At 40.6% G+C, this 20502-nt stretch overlaps 1 protein-coding gene across 1 annotated transcript in view; it reads right to left on the reverse strand.

Moving 5' to 3' along the window:
• Cped1 (cadherin like and PC-esterase domain containing 1) overlaps window positions 1–20502 on the reverse strand; it is a 279328-nt gene that overhangs the window by 193056 nt on the left and 65770 nt on the right. Inside the window, exons 3-4 of the mRNA XM_051151876.1 lie at window positions 18397–18503; window positions 6890–6965 (exon numbers count right to left, since the gene is read on the reverse strand). Of these exons, the coding sequence (XP_051007833.1) occupies window positions 6890–6965; window positions 18397–18503 (183 nt within the window). The remainder of the gene's footprint in view (window positions 1–6889; window positions 6966–18396; window positions 18504–20502) is intronic.

Below are 20502 nucleotides of genomic sequence, written 5' to 3' on the forward strand. Positions count from 1 at the left end.
TTGGAGAGGTCTAAAGAGAGGCCCCTCACCGGTGACTTCTGGAAGAAGAATGCTTGGAGAGGTCTAAAGAGAGCCCCCTCACCGGTGACTTCCGGAAGAAGAATGCTTGGAGAGGTCTAAAGAGAGGCCCCTCACCGGTGACTTCCGGAAGAAGAATGCTTGGAGAGGTCTAAAGAGAGGCCCCTCAGCGGTGACTTCCGGAAGAAGAACGCTTGGAGACGTCTAAAGAGAAGCCCCTCACCGGTGATTTCCTGCTCCAGCCCTGGGCAGCCAGCATGTAGCCTCTCCTTAAAAAAAAGAAGAACATATCTGAAGACAGGACAAAATGCAAGCCTGCCTGAGAGAATTATACGTCCATCTCCAACCTGTGTACATGAAAATCAACCAACAATGTGAAAAGGGCTCAGCTTGTCATTTTTCAGAGCAGTGAGGCAATGCGTTCTTTGGCTACATAGGAAGTCACCCACAAGCTGCTTCTGCTGCATGGAATTTACTCATTTACGTCCTACCAGCATCCTTGTGGATACACTTCTCAAGTTACAGCTGCAAATCTCTTATTAAAAATGGCTACAACTTCAAAGAATGATGTGTGCTCCCCACTTCTCTGGTTCTTGGTCTCTGACCCATAGCACCAGTTCAATATTTACATCACAAAAAGTAAGTGGGTAAGTCAGTCTGTGCATTGGCAAGGCCTCTGATGAAGGGCAGGGCTCTCTTTGACTAAACACCAAGACTGTCTACTAAAACCTTTTTTTGTTTGTTTGTTTTTGGGGGGGTTGTTTGTTTGCTTGTTGTTTTGAGATAGGGCTCTCTGTGTTACCTTGGCTGTCTTGGACTCCATTTGTAGACTAGGATGGCTTTAACTCACAGAAATTCACCTGCCTCTGCCTCCCAAGTGCTGGGAATAAAGGCATGTGCCACCATACCCCGCAAACTTTTCTATTTTTATTAATCTCTAACATTTAATAATAGTAGTGATTATTTTGCTGTATTACTTCCTTCTCCCACAATTGTGACAAGATTCATCACAAATGCAACTTAAGAAGGACAGCCTTGCTTTGGCCACAGTTCGAGGGAGCAGACTACAGAGTAGCAGCCGGAGTATAAAGGGGCCCGCCGCACTGCACCCACAGTAAGGAAATCCCAGCTGTGAGATGGTGCCATCTGCATTCAGAGTGGACCTTTCCTACGTAGTCAAGCCTTTCTGAGACCTCCAGGCACGTTCACAATAAAGATTAGTCATCTCATGCACACTAGGGATGATAAACTTGCACTAAATTTTAGTACGGAAATTAGGTCCCACGTTCAACACATCTCAGTACTTGTAGAGATACAAATACAGGGAAGACATGGAGGTGACGGGTGGCCAGGAAAGAACTGAGTGGAAATGTAAGCACACTTCCACAGATTCTACAACCTAGGCATTCACTGAGTTTGTGAACTTCTTTTATTAAAAATGCAACTTCGTCTAAGAGACTCTGACTGGAGTAAGAATACAGTTTGGCATAAATTAGCTCCATCAGCTTCCTTTCTGCTAGCACCTTGCTCAAAAAGTGAGAGTTTTTCTTGGGGGAGATGTCTTACATTAGGCCTGTAATCACATGTAGTATAGAAGACAAGTGGTTCTGGAGTTAGAAAACCATCTAGAAGTGCACAGAAAACACAAAAGAGACTGTCAGGATCTGACGACAGGCACCTTGGGAATATTAGACCTGGAATATGCTTCATACGTATGCATCATAAGTCAATGTTAAAGATAACTTCAGTTATGTTATATTAATAACAGATTTTTATATTTGGTAATCCATTGATTAGAATTTTATTAAGCCATATCCTGTTTGGATGTAAGAGTTGTGTTAAATTTTATTTGTTATAATTTCTCCTTCCTTCCTTCCTTCCTTTTAAGTATTGGCATGTTACTAAAAAGCAGTGCGGATGTAGGTCCTAAAACAGTCCAAGTATTATCCCTGAGTGGACATCTTGGTCTTTTAAAAAAAAATGTCATACAAAAGCCAAGGCTTAGACCTAAGATAAAATTACTTGAAAGAATGAATAAGACTCCAAACAACACAGAAACCTTGGCACACTCGACGGGATCCTCGGATGAGGGTGCTGCACTGAAAAGAACAGAAACAACACCCGACCCGACCCTGCAGAACAGCCCTCCTATGTAAATGGTTTTGTAGTTCAATATGGGAAAGCAATTCCTTTTATAAAAAAAAAAAAAAAAAAAAAAAAAAAAAAAAAAAAAAACAACAACAACAACAAAGCAAAAGAAAAACCCCAGTAAATGTCATAAAAAACACAAACAAGTTTGAGCTAACTAAATGCTATAAAAACTTCCCCCCCACAAAAGGCAAAGTATTAAATGGCAAGACAAAAATAAATCCTTTCGCTAGCCAGAAAACTTTCCATGGGTGTGTGCTCTTCCATGTGAGTCATAAGTCTAAGGTCAGGTACATGCTGGCCGGGGAAGGGACACAGGGACACACCGTGTAGCCCTACATGTTATCTGTGACCAGACTTCTGTTCTGGCCAGAACTCTATCCTGTTTCATTTGCCTGGGTCAAATAATCTACTTATCTCAGCATCTTGATCTGTACACATTTTTTGAAGACAAAGCCTGATACAGCAAGTCTCTACGGAATCATGGGGTCTTACCGCATTACCGACTACTTCCACAGTTGATATTCTTACAGACTATTTAACAGAAGCAAAGCTGTATTATATTAGTAGCCAGGATTGAACACTGATTATGATGCTTCTCTGAAACTGGATGGAAACATATTTTGGCACATTTTACAGACACATAACAATTTCTTTTCCAAACTATTTTTCACAGAATTTACATAAAGGATAGCCTTGCAAGACAGAAATGACATCTCACTCAGGGAAAGAGCAAAAGTTTGTGTCTAAGGTCTCTCAGGTTGTCCTTGACCTCCTATAGTAGGCAAAGATGACCTTGAACACCCTGTTCTTCCTGCCTCTGTCTTGCCTCCAGGATTACAAGCAAGCCCCACCACACTGGTGTGTACGCTGTGCTGGGGAGTGAACCTAAGCTTCATGTGTGTAAGTGAGCACTCTCCCAACTCAGCTGACTGCCTGTCAGGAAATGGAGATGCTCTAAGTCCAAAGTTCTTCTCCTGAAAAGCAAGCCAGACATTCATAGGTGTCACCTAGGCATGTGAAGGTGAACTAGGGTGTGCTGAACAGATACAAATGCTGGGCATTGCTCACTGCTGTTGATGCTGTAAATACTAACTTCATTTGTTTCTAACTTAGGCATTTCAGATCATCTGATAATATCCATAAAAGTGTGGCAGGTGTCTTGTGAGCTGAGACTAGGGTAAATCTTACACATATCACAGTTTTTCACAGAAATATAAAATTCTTGTGATAATCAATAATAAAAAGAGGAAAAATTAAGCAATGTAATGCGGTTGCTCAATTTTTCAAAAATAGAATAATCCTGTCCCCATTTATTAACTATATGAATTAGGTGTGATACATGGCAAATTTTATGTTTAAATCAAGTTATATATAATATTTATGCACACATAATCCACTTGATTTTAAAAGCTAAATTATGAAATAGGCCCTATTATCAAAAAAATCCCATAAATTTAGCATTTCATATTGCTAACTAGTAGCAAAACTCAAAAATCTCTGTTTTCAAACTTTTCTTAGCTGCTAAATAAAATACAGTCTAAGAACTACAGGTTATTTTGGCCTTAAACAAAATACCTATATTATATAGCATTATGTTTCATTTTGGTTTTCTGTTTGTTTCTCCTCCAAAAATAAAAGCTGCATAATGAGCACTTTTATATTGAAAACACTGTGCTAAGTATTTTATGCATCATCTTATTTTCATGACATTTTCTGTTAATCAAATTTGTTTTTAGACAGCCTTGTACATGTGTGTAACATACAGCAAACACTCCCATCATCTACCTCCTCAGCATCTGCCAACCCTCTTTTCCTCCCTGACACATTTCTCTTCCCTGCGCCCCCACCGTCCCATGTACAAGTTTATTCATTTTGTTTCTGACCCACTGAGATTAACCTGTGCTCTGTGTGACCCTTAGGTCTGATTCTGTCTCCTCCTGTAGCCCAGAGGACTCAGCAGTGGGTAAAAGTTTCATATGCGTTATCTTATTTTCATAGAGTTCTATATGAGGCAGTGTGTTGATGTGCAGCTCAGCTGACCTCAAGCTCACCATCTCGCCTTGTCTCCTGAGTCCCAGGATTACAGCACCATCCTCGCCACGTCAATAATCCCATATACTAAAACAGTGGGGAGTCATTATTAGTCTGCACTCACTATTAAATATTCAGCATTAACAGTAAACCACTTAGTTTTAGCTTGTGGATAAGTTTATGTCATATTTTGTGTATTCATAAAAAAAAGTAGCACAAAAGCTATTGTTCATAAAACTCAAATCAGAAAATTATGCTGTAGGTACATGTTTTCTTTTTCTTTCTTTCTTTCTTTCTTTTTTCTTTTCTTTTTTTTTTTTTTTTTTTTTTTTTTTTTTTTTTTTTGTACATGTTTTCAAAGCTAGACATTTAAGAAACTTATCTTCAGCTCAAGAGAGATAACATGGGAGGAAAAATTATTCCACAAAACTATCTTGGTGCTCACAGAGATAGATAGAAAATTAGCACATGAGAGAAAGAGAAAGAGAGAATACAAAAGAGGTTACATATTTCTAGAATTTGTGATTTTTTTTGTTTAGTAAAATCATTTTCAAACTAAAGAAGGCAGAAAATGCTTCCTAATGTTATAGAAGTAAGGAAAAAATAACATCAGACTTTCTTGAGGAGTATGTATGTGTGTATATGTAGGCATGTATGTATATTTTAAAATATTTTATACTACATATAGTCACTCCTATGCTGACATTTTGTTTCTAGAGATGCTAAAAGGCACTTGTTCTAAACATAGCAGAAAAAAACCCTTTAAAACCTAGAAGCTATGTTTAAAATGCAGACAATTTGGGTGTGGGGATTATCTTCACTAAAGGAACTCTGGAATTTATTAATATTCAGTAGTTGAAATGATTGTTTTTACTTATCCCAGAACAGCATTCTCTTTTTTGGTTATTTTTTTCTTTACTTGAGTGTTTATATGCATGCACAGGGGTGTGTGCATGCATGTACACCTATCCTTAGAAGACAGAGGCCAATATCAGGTGTCTTCTTCAATGACTTATTTTTTGAGACAGTCTCTGACTGAACCTGGAGTTTACTTAACTGGCAAGACATAGACATTGGGACTCACACTCAGGTCTTCGTGCTTCCAGGACACCCACTTTACAGACTGTCATCTCCACAGACCCACGTTATGTCTTTGTAAGCTGACAAGCTAGCTAGAGAGATGGCTAAGTGGCAGAGAAGCCTTCTCATCACACACAGGGCGCTGGTTCAGTTCCCAGCCCCTGCAGGGGAGGTGGAGTGGGGTGGGAAGGGGACTTCAAGCCAGGGAAGATGGCATACTCCTAATTAACTAAATGAGCTAGAGACTATGCAGCTAGCCGTGCTTGTACCATACTATCGAAGAACGCAATAGAAAAAAAAAAAAAATCACACACTATCTATTTTAGAATTGTGTCTTAAGCTTAGAGAAGTACTGATTCATTTAAATTTTAATTCCTGGTAAGTGAATTAAAGAGAGGAGGCTGCTGTCAGTATGGTGGGACATGCCTACGGCTGATGCATGCCTGGGAGGCACAGCCCCATGGAGAAGCCAATGGGCTACAAGTATTCCATGTTTTCTGATTCTACTAAGGCATAATAATAAATACAGGAATGAAGTCATAGAGATCTAAATTTTAATTATGCAGTAAAACACTTCCTAAGGGCACAAACATTAACGGGTATTAAGCAAGGAATCTGAGGTGGCCCCACCAATGAGCTCTAAAGTAGCTTTAATTTTATCTGGGAAGACTTATTTTTATCTCTAGTGGCTCAGTTCCTTTCTGATGTCTTCTTCACTCAGGGAACTGCACAGAAACTGGAGGCCGTGATCTTTCTCTTAAATCCCAGATACAATCAAGATAGAATGTCTTCGTTGGAGTGTCCCGCCTTAAACACTGGGGATTTTAGAGAGAAAAAACAAACTTCTGAGAACAGAATAATTGCTCTATTTTGTTTCCTAGCATTGTGATAAAACATGGTGGCCAACAGCAGCCTGTGGAGGAAAACATTTGCTTCCCCTCAGAGCTCAGGAGCATCAGGGCGGGAGCTGAAGCAGAAGCCACACAGGAGTGCCACTGACCGCCTTTCCCTCCATGTTCAGTCCACTCTCTTATGTACACCAGAACTGCCTGGCCCATGTTGGTACTAGCCAACAGTGGCCTGGGCCACATCAAACACTAAGAAAGAACGTGTCCCACAGTCTTGCCTATGTCAGTCTTGCCATAGTCAGACCAACCTGATACAGGCATTGTCTCAGTTGAATTTTCTTTTTCCCAGATAACCCTGGACTGTGTTAAATTGACAAAAATAAATAAATAAATAAATAAACAACTACCACAATGACATCTTCAGACTCTTTAGAAATTCAAGTTATACACAACTAAGAACCACCACGACAATCATTTTAAAGGCAGAATCACTTTAAAAAGAAACAGATACAACAAATAGAAACAGATGCCTGGGAAGCCAAAGGGAAAACAAAAAACAAAAATGAAAGCGCCAGTCATGCAGTATGATGTATTACCAGAACATTCCCATTGGATAAGCCTGGCACTAGGGAAGACATGGGTGGCAGAGTTGATAGAAGGGGAAGCTGGAGATGCCTCTATGAGGCCTTGATAGTTGTGAAGTAGACAGAGGCCCACAGGTGTGAAACACTTGGGTATAAAGAAGCACACTTCAACGTTACCTGGAAATCTTCTGATCATTTCGCACAAGCCCTCTTTTCTGCAAAGCTGAAGCTGTATTTCTGGTAATACATTTACCTGAAAGAATCAAAAGGATCTTAGTGATTTAAATGTTCACAAGTGATGGTGCTAAGGGGAGGGTGGAGAGAGAGAGACAGAGGACAGAGGGAGGGAGGGAGGAAGGGAGAGAGAGAGAGAGAGAGAGAGAGAGAGAGAGAGAGAGAGAGAGAGAGAATAAGCTGTAGATGTTAATTATCATCTGCTGTATCCATATTCAAGTGTAAGAAGTCAGCAAATGAAGACTCAAGGCAAGAATCATGAAATGGCTGATTTTCATTACATGAAATAAAAATGTGCCCTCAGAAATATTCAAAATACTTAGGGGATAACTTGGGAAACCTTTTCATTTCAAAGCTATCATATTTGCTAGATATAAAAAGACCTACTTATGTCAAATATAGTAACATAGCTTCATAGTTGCACATGGCAAAAATAGTGCTGATGGACTAGATAGCTGAGTAATGGAAGCTCCAGGCCATGATGACTTGGACCACTCAGATCTTCAGTCAGTGCCCAGCCTATCTCACCACCTCACCTACAGTCTTTACTTCATAATAGAGGACATCATTATTTCACCTAATTAAAGAACAGAAACCATTCTAACAAGTTTAATTCTCTCATCTTGTGACTTCACAGTTGGAGTAATTAGGTACATCAACTATATCCCCACACTAAAGCCAAATATGGCTAAACCTTGTTAAATTGGAGGGAGGGAGAGAGAGAGAGAGAGAGAGAGAGAGAGAGAGAGAGAGAGAGAGAGAGAGAGAGAGAGAGAGAGAGAGATGTTTAAATTAGCTTGAAGATCAGATTTATTCTTGAAGCATTATTGATTATTTTCAGATTAGTTCACTCTTTCCCAATAAAGTATTATAGTTTCTTCAACATGTCCTGCTGGCATGACTAGATGAAACTCAGCTGTGTTAGAGAAAACAGAGAAAGAGGCATAGGGGCAGGCCCAATTCTGCACTTGACAGAATCCTAACCTTGAGCACTGTCTGCCTGTTTGGTCTTGGTTTCTTCACTTGTATGATACAGCACGCAAAGCCTTGGGTATCTAAGCTCCACTTTGATCAACTCTACAAGAAGATGTAGCTTTTTCCTAATGACTCATTTAAAGTGCCTTGACCCAGTCTGATTAAGTCTTCCCTGACACTTGGAATTCTTTTAACTTATTCATTTATTCAGCAGACTGTCTGTTGCCCAAGTATAGCGCTAAGGGAAAACAAGCACAGTGCAGGTCCTCTGAGTGGACCTGCACTGTGCCTCAGCACGGGCAGCATTCCTAAACACTGCGTTCTGTGCGGAGTCTACAAGGATGCCAAAGTCTACCATACTTACATGTGCTTGCTCTAGAACATGAGGGAAGGCTGTCAGTCTTAGGGTTGTCTACACTTCTCAAATTCAAAGGTGGGTACATTTAGATATTAAGTTTAAGGAAACATGGACTTGCCTGAAGGCCTGCCTTACCAGTTTAGAACCCTTAAGACAAGCTGGAGGGCGAGGCAGAGACCTGAGGAAGCACAGAGAAGCTGTTTTAAAGTTACACATGCTGTATTTTTCTACAAGCATGCAAAGCTTCAAATGACAATAAAATAGAGTCATTTTCCTCATGCGAGGCAGAATCACTCAGTTACTAACAATTTCATAGACTTTTTAGTAAAGGAAGGATCTGGAAAGTGAGCAAGCATCAGAGAAGCAGCGTTAAGAAACATAGACCAGCACCAGGTCCCCTTGAACCATCTAACGGTCTCAGAGCATGTGGGCCACAACCGTGGAAGCTTCAAGCTCTCCCTTCCCCTCCTGCCCCATCAGGAGGCAATGGAAGACTCGCGATTCAAAGGATGCTGTAACTGAACAAGTGAGCCCCAGGAATATGGGTAGGAATTGCAAGGCACAGTTCGCTGGCACAGATGTCACCACAGAGTGTTGACTTTACATGAAGCTCTGCATCAGAAAGACTGCAGGCAAAGACTGCACTTCCAAAGGCCAACAGAGCCAAGGGAAGCACTGCTCTGCACGTCTGTCTTTTATTTTATTTTCCCCTAACTCTATCCTTTAGAGTGTGGCTTCAGCGTTCACACTTGCAGCCAACATAACTGTGGTGACATGTGACTATGGTGACACATGGCACCTAAAATGTCATCTCCCCTCATCTTGGGAAATAAACACAAAATCAAGAAGTGAAACTGGCCAACTCAGCAAAGGATGTGGATCATTTAAGTACCATGCACCACACAATTGCTGCAAATCAATTATGTCCTATATTTGACCATTGAAGCTAACAATGCCCTCTCATATTCTAGTGAATTTTGTTTTAATGTATATTATAAAATATAGAAGACTTGCATCATTATCAAGTGGAATGTTGTCAAAGGAGTTTTATATTAATTAGCTAACATATATGATACGTTTCTCCAATATGACACTGCAACAACTATTTTAATAACATTTCCTTTTTAATTGTATTTTATGTGTCTGTGTGTATGTGCTCATGTGTGGGCAGGTGCCAGTGGGGGGGACAGTGCACATCCTTGTGTCACATGGACATGGAGACACATGGACATGGAGAGATGGAAGAGCTAATTTGAGTACCATTTTTGCGAATGATGTTCACCTCTTTGACACAGGGTATCTTATTGGCCAGTAGATAACCTATTAGTCTAGACTGGCTGGCCAATTAGCCCCAGTGCTGACATTACAAGGGCATGCCATTATATGTGTAACACCAGATATGTATATGTGAGCCCAAGGAGTCACAACTTGCCAAGGGGGCAAATATTCCTTGGCCACTTAATAACTTTACTTTTTAAAAAGAGCAGTTTTCAGTTCGCTACAAAACTGAACAGAAATTATGGATACTTCTCATTTTCCACACATACATATCCACCACCAATATCAATGTAATAAAGTAGATATTATATTTGCTATAACTAAATAAAGAATTATGAGTCAAAACTCATTTTTAGAAGACTTTTACTCTTGCTTATGGGTATGTGTGGGTGCATGCATGCACACATGTCTGTCTATGTTTGTGCATGTTAACATATGTAAACACATCTTATATGAGGTTAAATGCTCTCTCTCTACACACAGAGAGAGAGAGAGTGTGTGTGTGTGTGTGTGTGTGTGAGAGAGAGAGAGAGAGAGAGAGAGAGAGAGAGAGAGAGAGAGAGAGAGAGCAGTAAAGATAGAGAAACTGCTGTTCCCCCTTTCAAAAAATTAGAAAATACAGATAAAATGGCAATAACATTCACTACAGGGTTTGTTCTTAAAGATGCAATTAGGAAGACAGAAATATACATTTTACAAGATTTTGGTTCCCAAATACACCTCCATGATCTTATGCTGTACCTAAATTGTTTCTATTACAAATTACCATAAACAAAAGTAAAAGTCAGGACTGCGAAATGACTCAATTGATGACCAGAGGTCAGATCCCCAATTTCCATGTTAAAGGTCAGGCAGATGCTGCATCCTTCCTGTAATCCTAGCACTCAGGAAGCACAGACAGAGATTTCCTGCAGCAAGATGGCTAGCTAGACAATCTGGAATTGGAGAGCACTGGGTTCAGTAAGCGACCTCCTTCAACAATAAATAAAAGAGAGAGCAACTGAGAAAGACACAAAATATCAACTTTAGATCTCCATAGGCATGTGCAAATACATGTACAGACGCACGTGCTCACACATGTTAGCATGCATCACACAGATATGCACACACATACAACATGTGCACGTGCATGCACATATACACATATAGCCACAATCAAAAGAGAAAGTAGAAGTCTGACTTCTATTGAGGCATTTTTTCCATTCAAGAAAAGCAAAGCTATTATATGAATCATATAAACTTAAAAAAATAAAATTGAGGATGAGCATTTAAACTGGGAATACTTAAAAAGAGTAAGAAGGGGATGGGAAATCTTTTCTGGTCATTCCAAAATGGAGTGTGCCGTGAGCACCACACTGGAGCTTAGAGGACATTATTCTTTGTGCCCATTCTATCTTTAAAGATGACCATCCCTCTTATTTTGTCAATATTTAGATCTTCTCCTAAGGCTGTTCAAGGTCATCAACAAGGAAAAGAATTAATGTCAAAAAAAAAAAAAAAAAAAAAAAAAACCAACCAAAACAAACAACAACTATAAAACCCTCTAAAAACAAACACAAAACTAGGAGACCCAGCTAGTGAAAGAAAGAAAAGTCTTTCTCTTCTGTCTCCCAGACATAGTTACCATTCCATCAAAGTAGCAAGGAAGTGCCCTGCGTTCCTTGCAGGAAGAGCCATGTCAAAGGTTCTCAGTGCTCGACATACTGAATCAGCATCTAGTTTTAGTGACTGCTAATCCCACAAACATGCAAAGCTAGGAGTGAATTCCTGTGCTTCTGAAACCCTAGCACCCGTCTACTTGAGATGAAAAGAACTCCAACTAGTGAAGGCAGAGTTACCCCACCCAGGGGGCCTCCCTGCACAGACTCTCATGGATAAACTCACTTTTAGATCCATGTTTCTAACCCTTCAGGCTATTCATTCATTCATTCCTTCTCTGTCACAAAATGATTATTTTCACAAACCACTGACATTGCAAAGTAATTCATAATCCTAACTTTATCCAGTGTCCTTGTTTACTTCAGAGTGATTGGCAATTCCACATCAACCACAACAAATATCAAAAGAATTCTGTCTTGAGCATATTGTATACATAAATCATGGTTCATAAGGCTTCGAATAACCTATTCTTACCTACATATGTCATTGAGAATGCTTGTGTTTTTCTAAAGAATTCTCGTTGGGTTAGGCTGAGAAAACAAGCATTGGAAGTCAGACTTCCTAAGTCTGGATCCTTATTATTTATTTTATTATCTGTGAGGGCACAGACAAAAATCTTAGCATCTTTGTGCTATTGTTCCCTTCGCTGTAAAGAAAGTGTACCAATACACATGGAAAGGCTCAGGATGGTGACTGGTGCACAGTAAAACCACACGAGTGTTAGCTACTGGTATTTCTCATTTCTATCCTCACCACCCCCACCGCCTCCCAGCTAGTCCAGTTCACCCGCACCTGGGTGAAGCGTTTCAGTAGCTGGCTTTCTTCACCTGGCCATTGTTCCTGAAGTGTGTACTTCAATACAGCTGCCAGCACAAAGCCTGAACAACTGCAGAGTGACTCCTGTTGCCCCCCTACTCCAAACCTTCCATCAACCCACTGCTTCACTAAGAACAAAATCTGTGGTCCCCACTACTACAAGCGTCCCCATGTCACCACCTATAGGACCCCACTCTGGGAACATTTCCACCCTCTGCTCCATCCCGCTGCATTACCTTTCCTCCAGCCATACAGGAATCCTGTTAAGAGTTCTTAAAATATACAAGGCAGCCTGGAGAGATAGCTCAGCATTTAAAGGAAGTGGCCCCATGGCCAGAGGACCCAGGTTCAATTCCCAGCATCCCTCACGGTGGCTCTGTAACTAAAGTCCTCTTCTTGCCCCTGCAGGTACTAACTACATACACTTGGTACACAGACATTCATGCAAGCCAAACAAGAATGCGGTGGCTTGAATGAAAATGGCTTCCATAGGGTCATATATTTGACTGTTTGGTCCCCGAGTTCGTGGATTGTTAGGGAATTGTATGTGTCACCGAGAGGAAGACCATCATCTTTCAAAAGCCCACTCCAGGCCTGGTCTCCCTCACCTGCCTCACTCTCAGCTATGGCTCCAACACCATGCTGGCCTTGCTCTCTGCCATGGGGCATACGGATGGACTCACCCTCTCACACTGTAAGCAAGCCCCAGTGAAATGCTTTCTTTTAGGAGTTGCTTTAGTCATGGTGTCTCTGCACAGCAATAGAAAAATAACTATTGTACCCACACAGGGGAAAAAACCCTGAAAACAAAATAAAAAACAAACAACAAAGCAAGACAAACAAACAGAAACAAGACAAGCTCTGTCTACCTGATGCCTACTTCACCTCTCCTTTGTGTCTGTAATTTTTACCTGAGCCACTGGCACTAGTATCTTGGAGTCTTCCAGGCTGGACTTGAAAGTCACTTTTTTTTCGGGGGATAAGGGTGGGAGTAGGGGTTGTTTGATATGGTTTCTCTGTGTAGGACTGGTTTTTCTGCAACTCACTCTGTAGACCAGGCTGGCCTTGAACTCAGAGATCAGCCTACCTCTGCCTCCCTGAGTCAGTAACGCCAGTGGGTTACAGGTGTGAGCCACAATGCCTAGCTGAATGTCACTTTCTTGATGGAACCCTCCCCATGCATCTGAAGTTCAACAGATTATTTTCTTCCTTCCTTAATTTTGTCTCTGATTCTTTTTTGACATCTAATATGTACTTTTATTAGGGCCTTTTCTTTCCCTGTCTCCTGTTAAGAGTCTAGTCTCTCCAAGAGCAAGGATTTATGTCTGCTTTGTTCGTTCGTATTTACTCAGTATGTAAACAGGGCTCAGTACAGATGTTCAACAAGCAAATGTAGAAATGACAAAGGGATATATGAGATAACAAATGCACAAACAGACAAGTGAGTGAGTTGACAAAGTCAAAAATAAGACAACACGCTCGTAAAAGAAATCACCTGGGGAGGTGGTGACTGATAAATGGTGTTAGTCTAAATTTACTGTAAAATTAATATTCCAGGAAAAAAAAAACCTCCCATGTGAGACTTTAGCTTTTAAACAAAAGGAACATAGGCAGGGCACATTGATAGAAATAAGTCTTTCTTATAGAAGATTTACATATAGTAATTATAAAAGGATTGGGGAAATAGAAAATGACCATTAAAAATGGATAATATTGGTAAGTGGTAGGATCCATCAGGAGATGTTAAAAATTGCTGTCCCAAAGTCTGCAAAAGCAAAATATTTGCACAGTCTCAAAGGAACACATCCCAAATATTTACAGAGCAAAAGGAAAAGTAGTAATTCCACAGTGGAGAGAGGCAGCAGACACTACCTCTGTCAGAGGACAAGGGATACAAGACCGAGCAGGGCTGTGTACTTCCTGATTCTTAAAATCACAAAAGAGATTAAACTCTTCTGTGACCCTCTTAGTTACTTTTAAATTGCTGTGACAAGAAAATGACCATGTCCATGGATCTTATAAAAAGGACCAGTTAATTGGGGGCTTACAGTTTCAGAGAATAAGCTTATAAACACCAAGACAAGAAGCATGGCAGCAGCAGGCAGGCAGGCGTGGTGTTGGAGCAGTAGCTGAGAGCTTATATACAGATACCCAGTGTAGATGGTGGAGAGAGCCCAGCATGGGCTTTTGAAACCCCAAAGCCTGTCCCCAGAGACTGCACCTCCTCCAACATGACCACACCTCCTATCTTCTTAAACACCCCCACAAACTGAGGGCAAAGAATTCAAATACATGAGCCCATGTGGGCCATTCTCATTCAAACAACCACAGTGACATTCTTACAAAAACTCCTCAGTAATTTTGTGAGAGAACATCAAATAAATCCAACTGAGATGCAGTCTACTAAATACTTAACCAGTTTTCTTCAGAAATGTCAGTTTCATTAAGGGAAGAAACACCCAGACTGGAAGAGAGTACAGACACAGATTAAAACTGTATCTAACAAGGTGCTACATTGGATCCTGGAATGGAGAAGTGACAGAAGATTTAAAAAGAGACAAAGTCTAGTATTGCCAATAACTCTGTGAATAGGTTGAATTGATGTTAGTTTACTGTTTTTGATAAATGCATCATGTTTGTATATTTTGCTAAGCTTAGATCAAGGTGAGTAAAGTACATGAGGAAATGTTATACTATTTTCATAATTTTTCTGCGTGTCTAAAACTATTCTTGGAATTTAAAAAATATGATAAGGGACTCTCAGCATAAAAGACACTGCACTTCGCACTTTGTAACCACCACCACCACCCCTGACACACACTCACCATCTCTGCTCTTCTTGGTTCTGCCTCAGTCTCCTGTTACTTTCATGAGAATTTAAAGCTGGTGTCTAACACTTTCATATATTAGGAAAAAAGCACTGACGGCTACACAGATTAAATAATGCAGCTGAAATCCTTTGGGTGATATGTGTCAGAGCAGGAGTTTATCTTGGGAGACCTTGGTTGCGGGGTACCTTAGGGTTTCTCAGCTTTGACACTATCAGTGCATTGGGATTCACTACCCTTAGCTGTGAACATTCTCCAGTGCTTAGCAGCATCCTTGGCTTTGACCAATAGGCAGCCATAGCATATATTTCTCCTGTCTGTACCAAACCAAAAATGTCTCTAGATCTTTCCAGAAAAACAAAGCCTCTCCTTACTGAAAAGCACAGAGAGGATTGAGAAAGCGCATTCTAGGCAAGTGCGGCAGGGGCATGGGGGTGAAGGAGAAGAATGGTGTGTGCCAAAACCCAGCACAGTGTTTAGGGAGAGATCATGACTTTATTACCACTCAGTATTATCCTGGAGCTAAGTGGAGGTAAGAGAAGGCTGCTACTGGGCAGCCTCTGGGCACAGAGGACCTCTGACAGCTAACTGCTAAGTAAGCACCCTTCTGCCCCCCAGACCTCCTCTCCTGCTGCTCCCAGCAGGATGATTTCACAGAGATTCTTGCCTCTTAACGAGCAATTGTGTCAGACCAATGGGAGCAACTGAAGAGCGCAGGAGGCTGGAAGGAGAGCAGGTTTGGGTGTTCGCCTCTCTGCAAGCCTGGGATCTAGTGCAACTACATGCCATTAAGTTAACAACTCCTTCCCCAGCAAAGCTGATGTCTTCTTGGCTTCTGCTCTCAGTAGCTCAGGGCTGCTTCCCTCCTTCTGTGTGCCACGCTTGTGACCAGGAGTGGTAAAAATCATGGGCTCTTGCTCATTCGTAGGGGCCCTGCCATCTCATTACTGTTGTTGTTGTTTCTTTCACCCTGTGCAGTCTTCTACTTGGTTCTTTTATTCATTTCTCTGCAGTTCTACCCTTTTACGTATACTGGAATGCTGAGACAGAGAGTTACAGACTATTTAGGAGCTCTGTGCTTTAGCACTGTACTACAGTGTAAACAGGAAAGGAGGATGAAGGCCCGATCTTAATCTAAGTGCTCACAGAGTGATCATACAACTGGCAGGGCAGATGTCTATGGAGCTTGAGTTTGAGGCATCAGTGGGGCACCCAACCCAGGTGCACAGGCATGAGTAAGCCTGAGGCCTGGGAGAAAGTTTTAAAGGTTAGGTGCAGACTTGAGAATCTTTCACTAAAAATGGGAGTTGCAATCTGGGGAGTAGAGTTATGAAGCATAGTGGAGAATATGTGGTGAAAAGAGACATAGAACAACAGGGATTACTGGTAAGTGGCAGAGTTTCCAGGCTGGTGAAAGACGAGAAAGACAGAGAGAGAGGGGAAGAGGAAGAATAAGGAGGGGAGATCACAAGGAAAAAGAAATAGAAGGAGGAGGGGGAAGGAGGAGAAGGAGAAACGGAAAAAGGAAATGGCTACAGATGTGAGAAGGTCTCAGCACAGGGGTCAGGGGAAGGAGGGAGGGATAGGAAGACTTGTACAAGTTCAAGGTCAGCCTAGTGAGTTCAAGGCCAAGCCTTGGCTTTGTCAAAGCAAAACAAACAAACAAACAACCCAAAAGAATGTGCTCATCCCAAAGGCCAAAGAAGTAAGAAGTCACATGAAAAAGTGATAAGGAAAATGGAATTGTTTAGACCTTCTTTGCCATTGTGTCATCAGGGTAGGTTACTACAACTTCAATTAGGAGATGAAAAAAACAACTTGGTTTTGACCCTTTCCGCACAGGCTTATTATGAGTATCAACAATATCCAAGTAATCTAGTATAATGACTAGCATATTGGACAGTTTTCATTTCATCTTCACTTATGAGAGCTCACACAGTGTAGATAGTAAATACTGAATTTTCAGTTTTAAGTTAAGAAAATATATTAAGTTTTTTTTTTTTTTTTGCAATTTAATATGATGTCCAAGTTTTGTTTCTGCTGAGCAATCACGGGAGCAAGGTGTTTACTTCAGCTTATGTTTCCACGTCACAGTCCATGACTGAAGGACATCAGGGTGAGAACTCAAGCAGGACAGGAGCTTGTAGTAGAAACCATGGTGGAGCAATGGTGCTGCTTGCTGGCTAGCTCTCTGGCTAGCCCTCTGCTCTCTGGCTAGCTCCCTGGCTAGCTCTCTGGCTAGCCCTCTGCTCTCTGGCTAGCTCCCTGGCTAGCTCTCTGGCTAGCTCGTGGCTTCCTGCTTAGCTAGCTTTCTAATACAATTCATGATGACCTGCTTAGGGATTCTGCCACCTATAGTAGGCTGGGGCCTCCTGCATAAATTAATATTCAAATAATCCTTTGCAGACCTGTGTACAGGCCAAGCTGACTCATGCAGTTCATCATTTAAGGCTGTCTTTTCTTTCTTTCTTTCTTTCTTTCTTTCTTTCTTTCTTTTTTCCTTTCCCTTTCTTTCTTTCTTTCTTTCTTTCTTTCTTTCTTTCTTTCTTTCTTTCTTTTAGCTTTTCAAGACAGAGTTTCTCTGTGTAGCCTTGGCTGTCCTGGATTCACTTTGTAGACCAGGCCGGCCCTTGAACTCACAGTGATCCACCTGCCTCTGCCTCCCAAGTACTGGGATGAAAGATGTGCTCCACCACGCTCGACTTTTTATCCTGTTAGATGACTCTAGGCTAGGTCAACGTGGCAATTGAAGCTGACTAGGATATGTGCTAAGTTCAAAAAAGTCAGTACAATGATACAGAAAATATTTTTCTATTCTGAGTTAATCAATTGAGGAAAAGTATCATCCAATAAGCTACATAATTCGAGGTAAAATTTGTGTCCTACTGAGTTAAAAAAATAGTATTTGTAACAGATTAAGCTAAGAGAAATTATATTAACTCAAACAAAGAAAGAAACCCCAAATCTGGTTGGCAATAAATGTTGAAGATAACGACATTGTGTTGAAGAAAAAAACATGGCCGTGTTACATGCTGTATCTTTAGTCTCCCCAGAGGGGTCAAAGTTTAGTCACTGGCTTGTTTGTTATTGGAACCTGGTGAGATCTTTGGGAAGTGTGGCTTCACTAGAGGAAGGTAGAGCACTGGGAACAAGTTGTTGAGGTGGATATTGGGATGTAGCCATTTCCTTCCTTCTTCTTGTGTTTTCTGATACCACCAGGTGAGCAATGTCACTCCACACCACCCCCAAGGTGAACTGCCTCCACATATGCACAAAGTCAGCAAGGCCAGATGACCATAGCCTTAAACTCTGAAACTGTGATTCAAAGGTAGATCTTTCCACTTTATATGCTGACTTATCCCAGATATTTTGCTATAGTGACAGAAAGGTAATGAATTCTTTATAAAAATTTCCCCAAAGATATAGAGCTTCCAAATTTTCAAGCATTAAAAACAATAATATATAGACCAAAATTTTTCTCATTTAATAATATCTATAGGATTGATAAAATGTGTTTATACTCTGTCGGTATTTACCTTCTGATGTGGACTTAAGTGACACATGCGTTCCTTGGATATACAAGGCATTCCATCAGCTTTCAGGGAAGGCAGGCAAATGAACAGATCCCAGGAGTTCAGATCACCTACAAACATTAAGCAACATTAAGCTTTTTCCAGTAAAGAATGTCATTATTTAAACCCTAAAACACAAGTAATACCCTTAAGATCAAAATGCTAATGTGCAGAATACTAAAATTCAACTTTGTGTGACTCAATACCTTAATATTTTATATTTAGCATTGTAATCTAGAGAAAATTTAGGTAATGAATATTTATAAAAGTATTTTGAAAAACTACAATTAGAATGCATAAAAAATATCTTAGCCTTTAAAAAATTTATAAGACTTCTAACAAAAGGAGAATATTCTGGCAGAAAGTAAAATTAATAAAAATTTGAAAGATTTCTTGAAAAAATGAATCTGTGGTCTAGTTACGGATGCTGGAATGGGGTTCAAAATTCAGAACACACATGAGCTAAAGCAACTAATATTTCAGCTTTTACCAAGAACAAAAATTCTTTGCCAATGAGTCATACTCCCTGCCACAATAACTTGACAACTTGGAAGAGTGAATTGTGGCTCACAGTTCATCATTTATGGGCACATAGGAATGTATCTTCATTGATTATCTTGTGTATGTGTGTTTGTGTGAGTGTGGTATATGTGTGTACCGCATATGTACATAAGCATGTTTGTGTGTATGTGTAAGTTTCCTGCTCCATCACATTCCAGCTTATTCCTTCAAGACAGGGTCTCACACTGAACCTGGAGCTATGTTCACAGCTGAGAGCCCCAGTGGTCCTCCTGTCTATTCAGACACAACACTGCTTCACAAAATTAGTGGCCAGTTCTTACCACTGAGCCATTTCTCCATCCCATTTATTTATTATTTTCTTCCGTTGTGGGTTTTTTTGTTTGTTTGTTTGTTTGTTTGGTTTTGGTTTTTCGAGACAGGGTTTCTCTGTGTAGCCTTGGTTGTCCTGGACTCCCTTTGTAGACCAGGCTGGCCTTGAACTCACAACGATCTACCTGCCTCTGCCTTATTTTTTTTTAAAGTCAGAATGCCTTATATGTAATTGGTGCTTTAAAAATATTTAGTGAATGGATAATCCCTGATAGATTAGGTAAATGCATCACCTATCAGAGAGACAAACAAACAGAAGAAATTTATTTCGATTGTTAGTGATAAAAGTAATAGCAAAACAAGTACATCAAGAGTAATCAAGATGGAGTGGGCTCAACAGCAACACAAAAACCTAGCACAGCCTGAGAAAGTTTCTCAATGTTGGTTTGGAAAATTAACTTTAAAAATGTTTTCTGTGCACATTGTCTTCCTTACGAGTCATGAGACTAACACTCTTTCGGTAACTTTTTATACCAGATGCCACCATTCATCTCCATCATTTATAGTGACATCTAAAAAGCTTAGGAGGCAACCAGATTGTCCAAAGCCCTCTCGTCTCTTTTCCCCCCAGAAGAATTTCTCATGTAGAAACATAACGCTTCCAAAGGAACACTGAACAAATGAAAGAACTAATAAGGGAGAAGAAGCTATAATTAGCAGTAAGATTTCACTCTTTGCCAACCAAATACTTTTTCACTTGACAAGCCCCATGCAGTCTGCACTATGTTTTATGGTTTTGGCTGTCTTGTTGCCAGAAGGAAAAAATTCCTGGCAAACAAAGTGATCCAAACAACAACTGAACTTGAGCTCTCATCCCACAACTGTGCTGTTGGCTTGTTCGTGGAGATGGTCCTGAAAGACAACACAGCAGTTCAAAGGGAGAAAGGGGTAAATCCAGCCAATGGATGAGTTGGAGCAGGCAGTCTCATCCATGCAGCAGCAGCAGCCAAGCCCCAGGCGTGGGAGATGGAGGCTGCTCTATACACCCTCACAATTTCAGACCAGTTCCTGGAGCTAAAGCCAGAAACAGCGCAAGGCTTCTAATCCTCTATTTTGAACATGAAGCAGGTTTTGTCAGCCAACATATTTTGATTTCATTTCACAGAGAAACACAATACGTTTTTATTTCATATCACATCTAGTTCAGGAAATAGTGAAACCCTAGGAAAACACCTCCTG

The sequence above is a fragment of the Acomys russatus genome, chromosome 10, assembly GCF_903995435.1.
Source record: "Acomys russatus chromosome 10, mAcoRus1.1, whole genome shotgun sequence".
In the NCBI taxonomy this organism is placed as follows: Eukaryota; Metazoa; Chordata; class Mammalia; order Rodentia; family Muridae; genus Acomys; species Acomys russatus.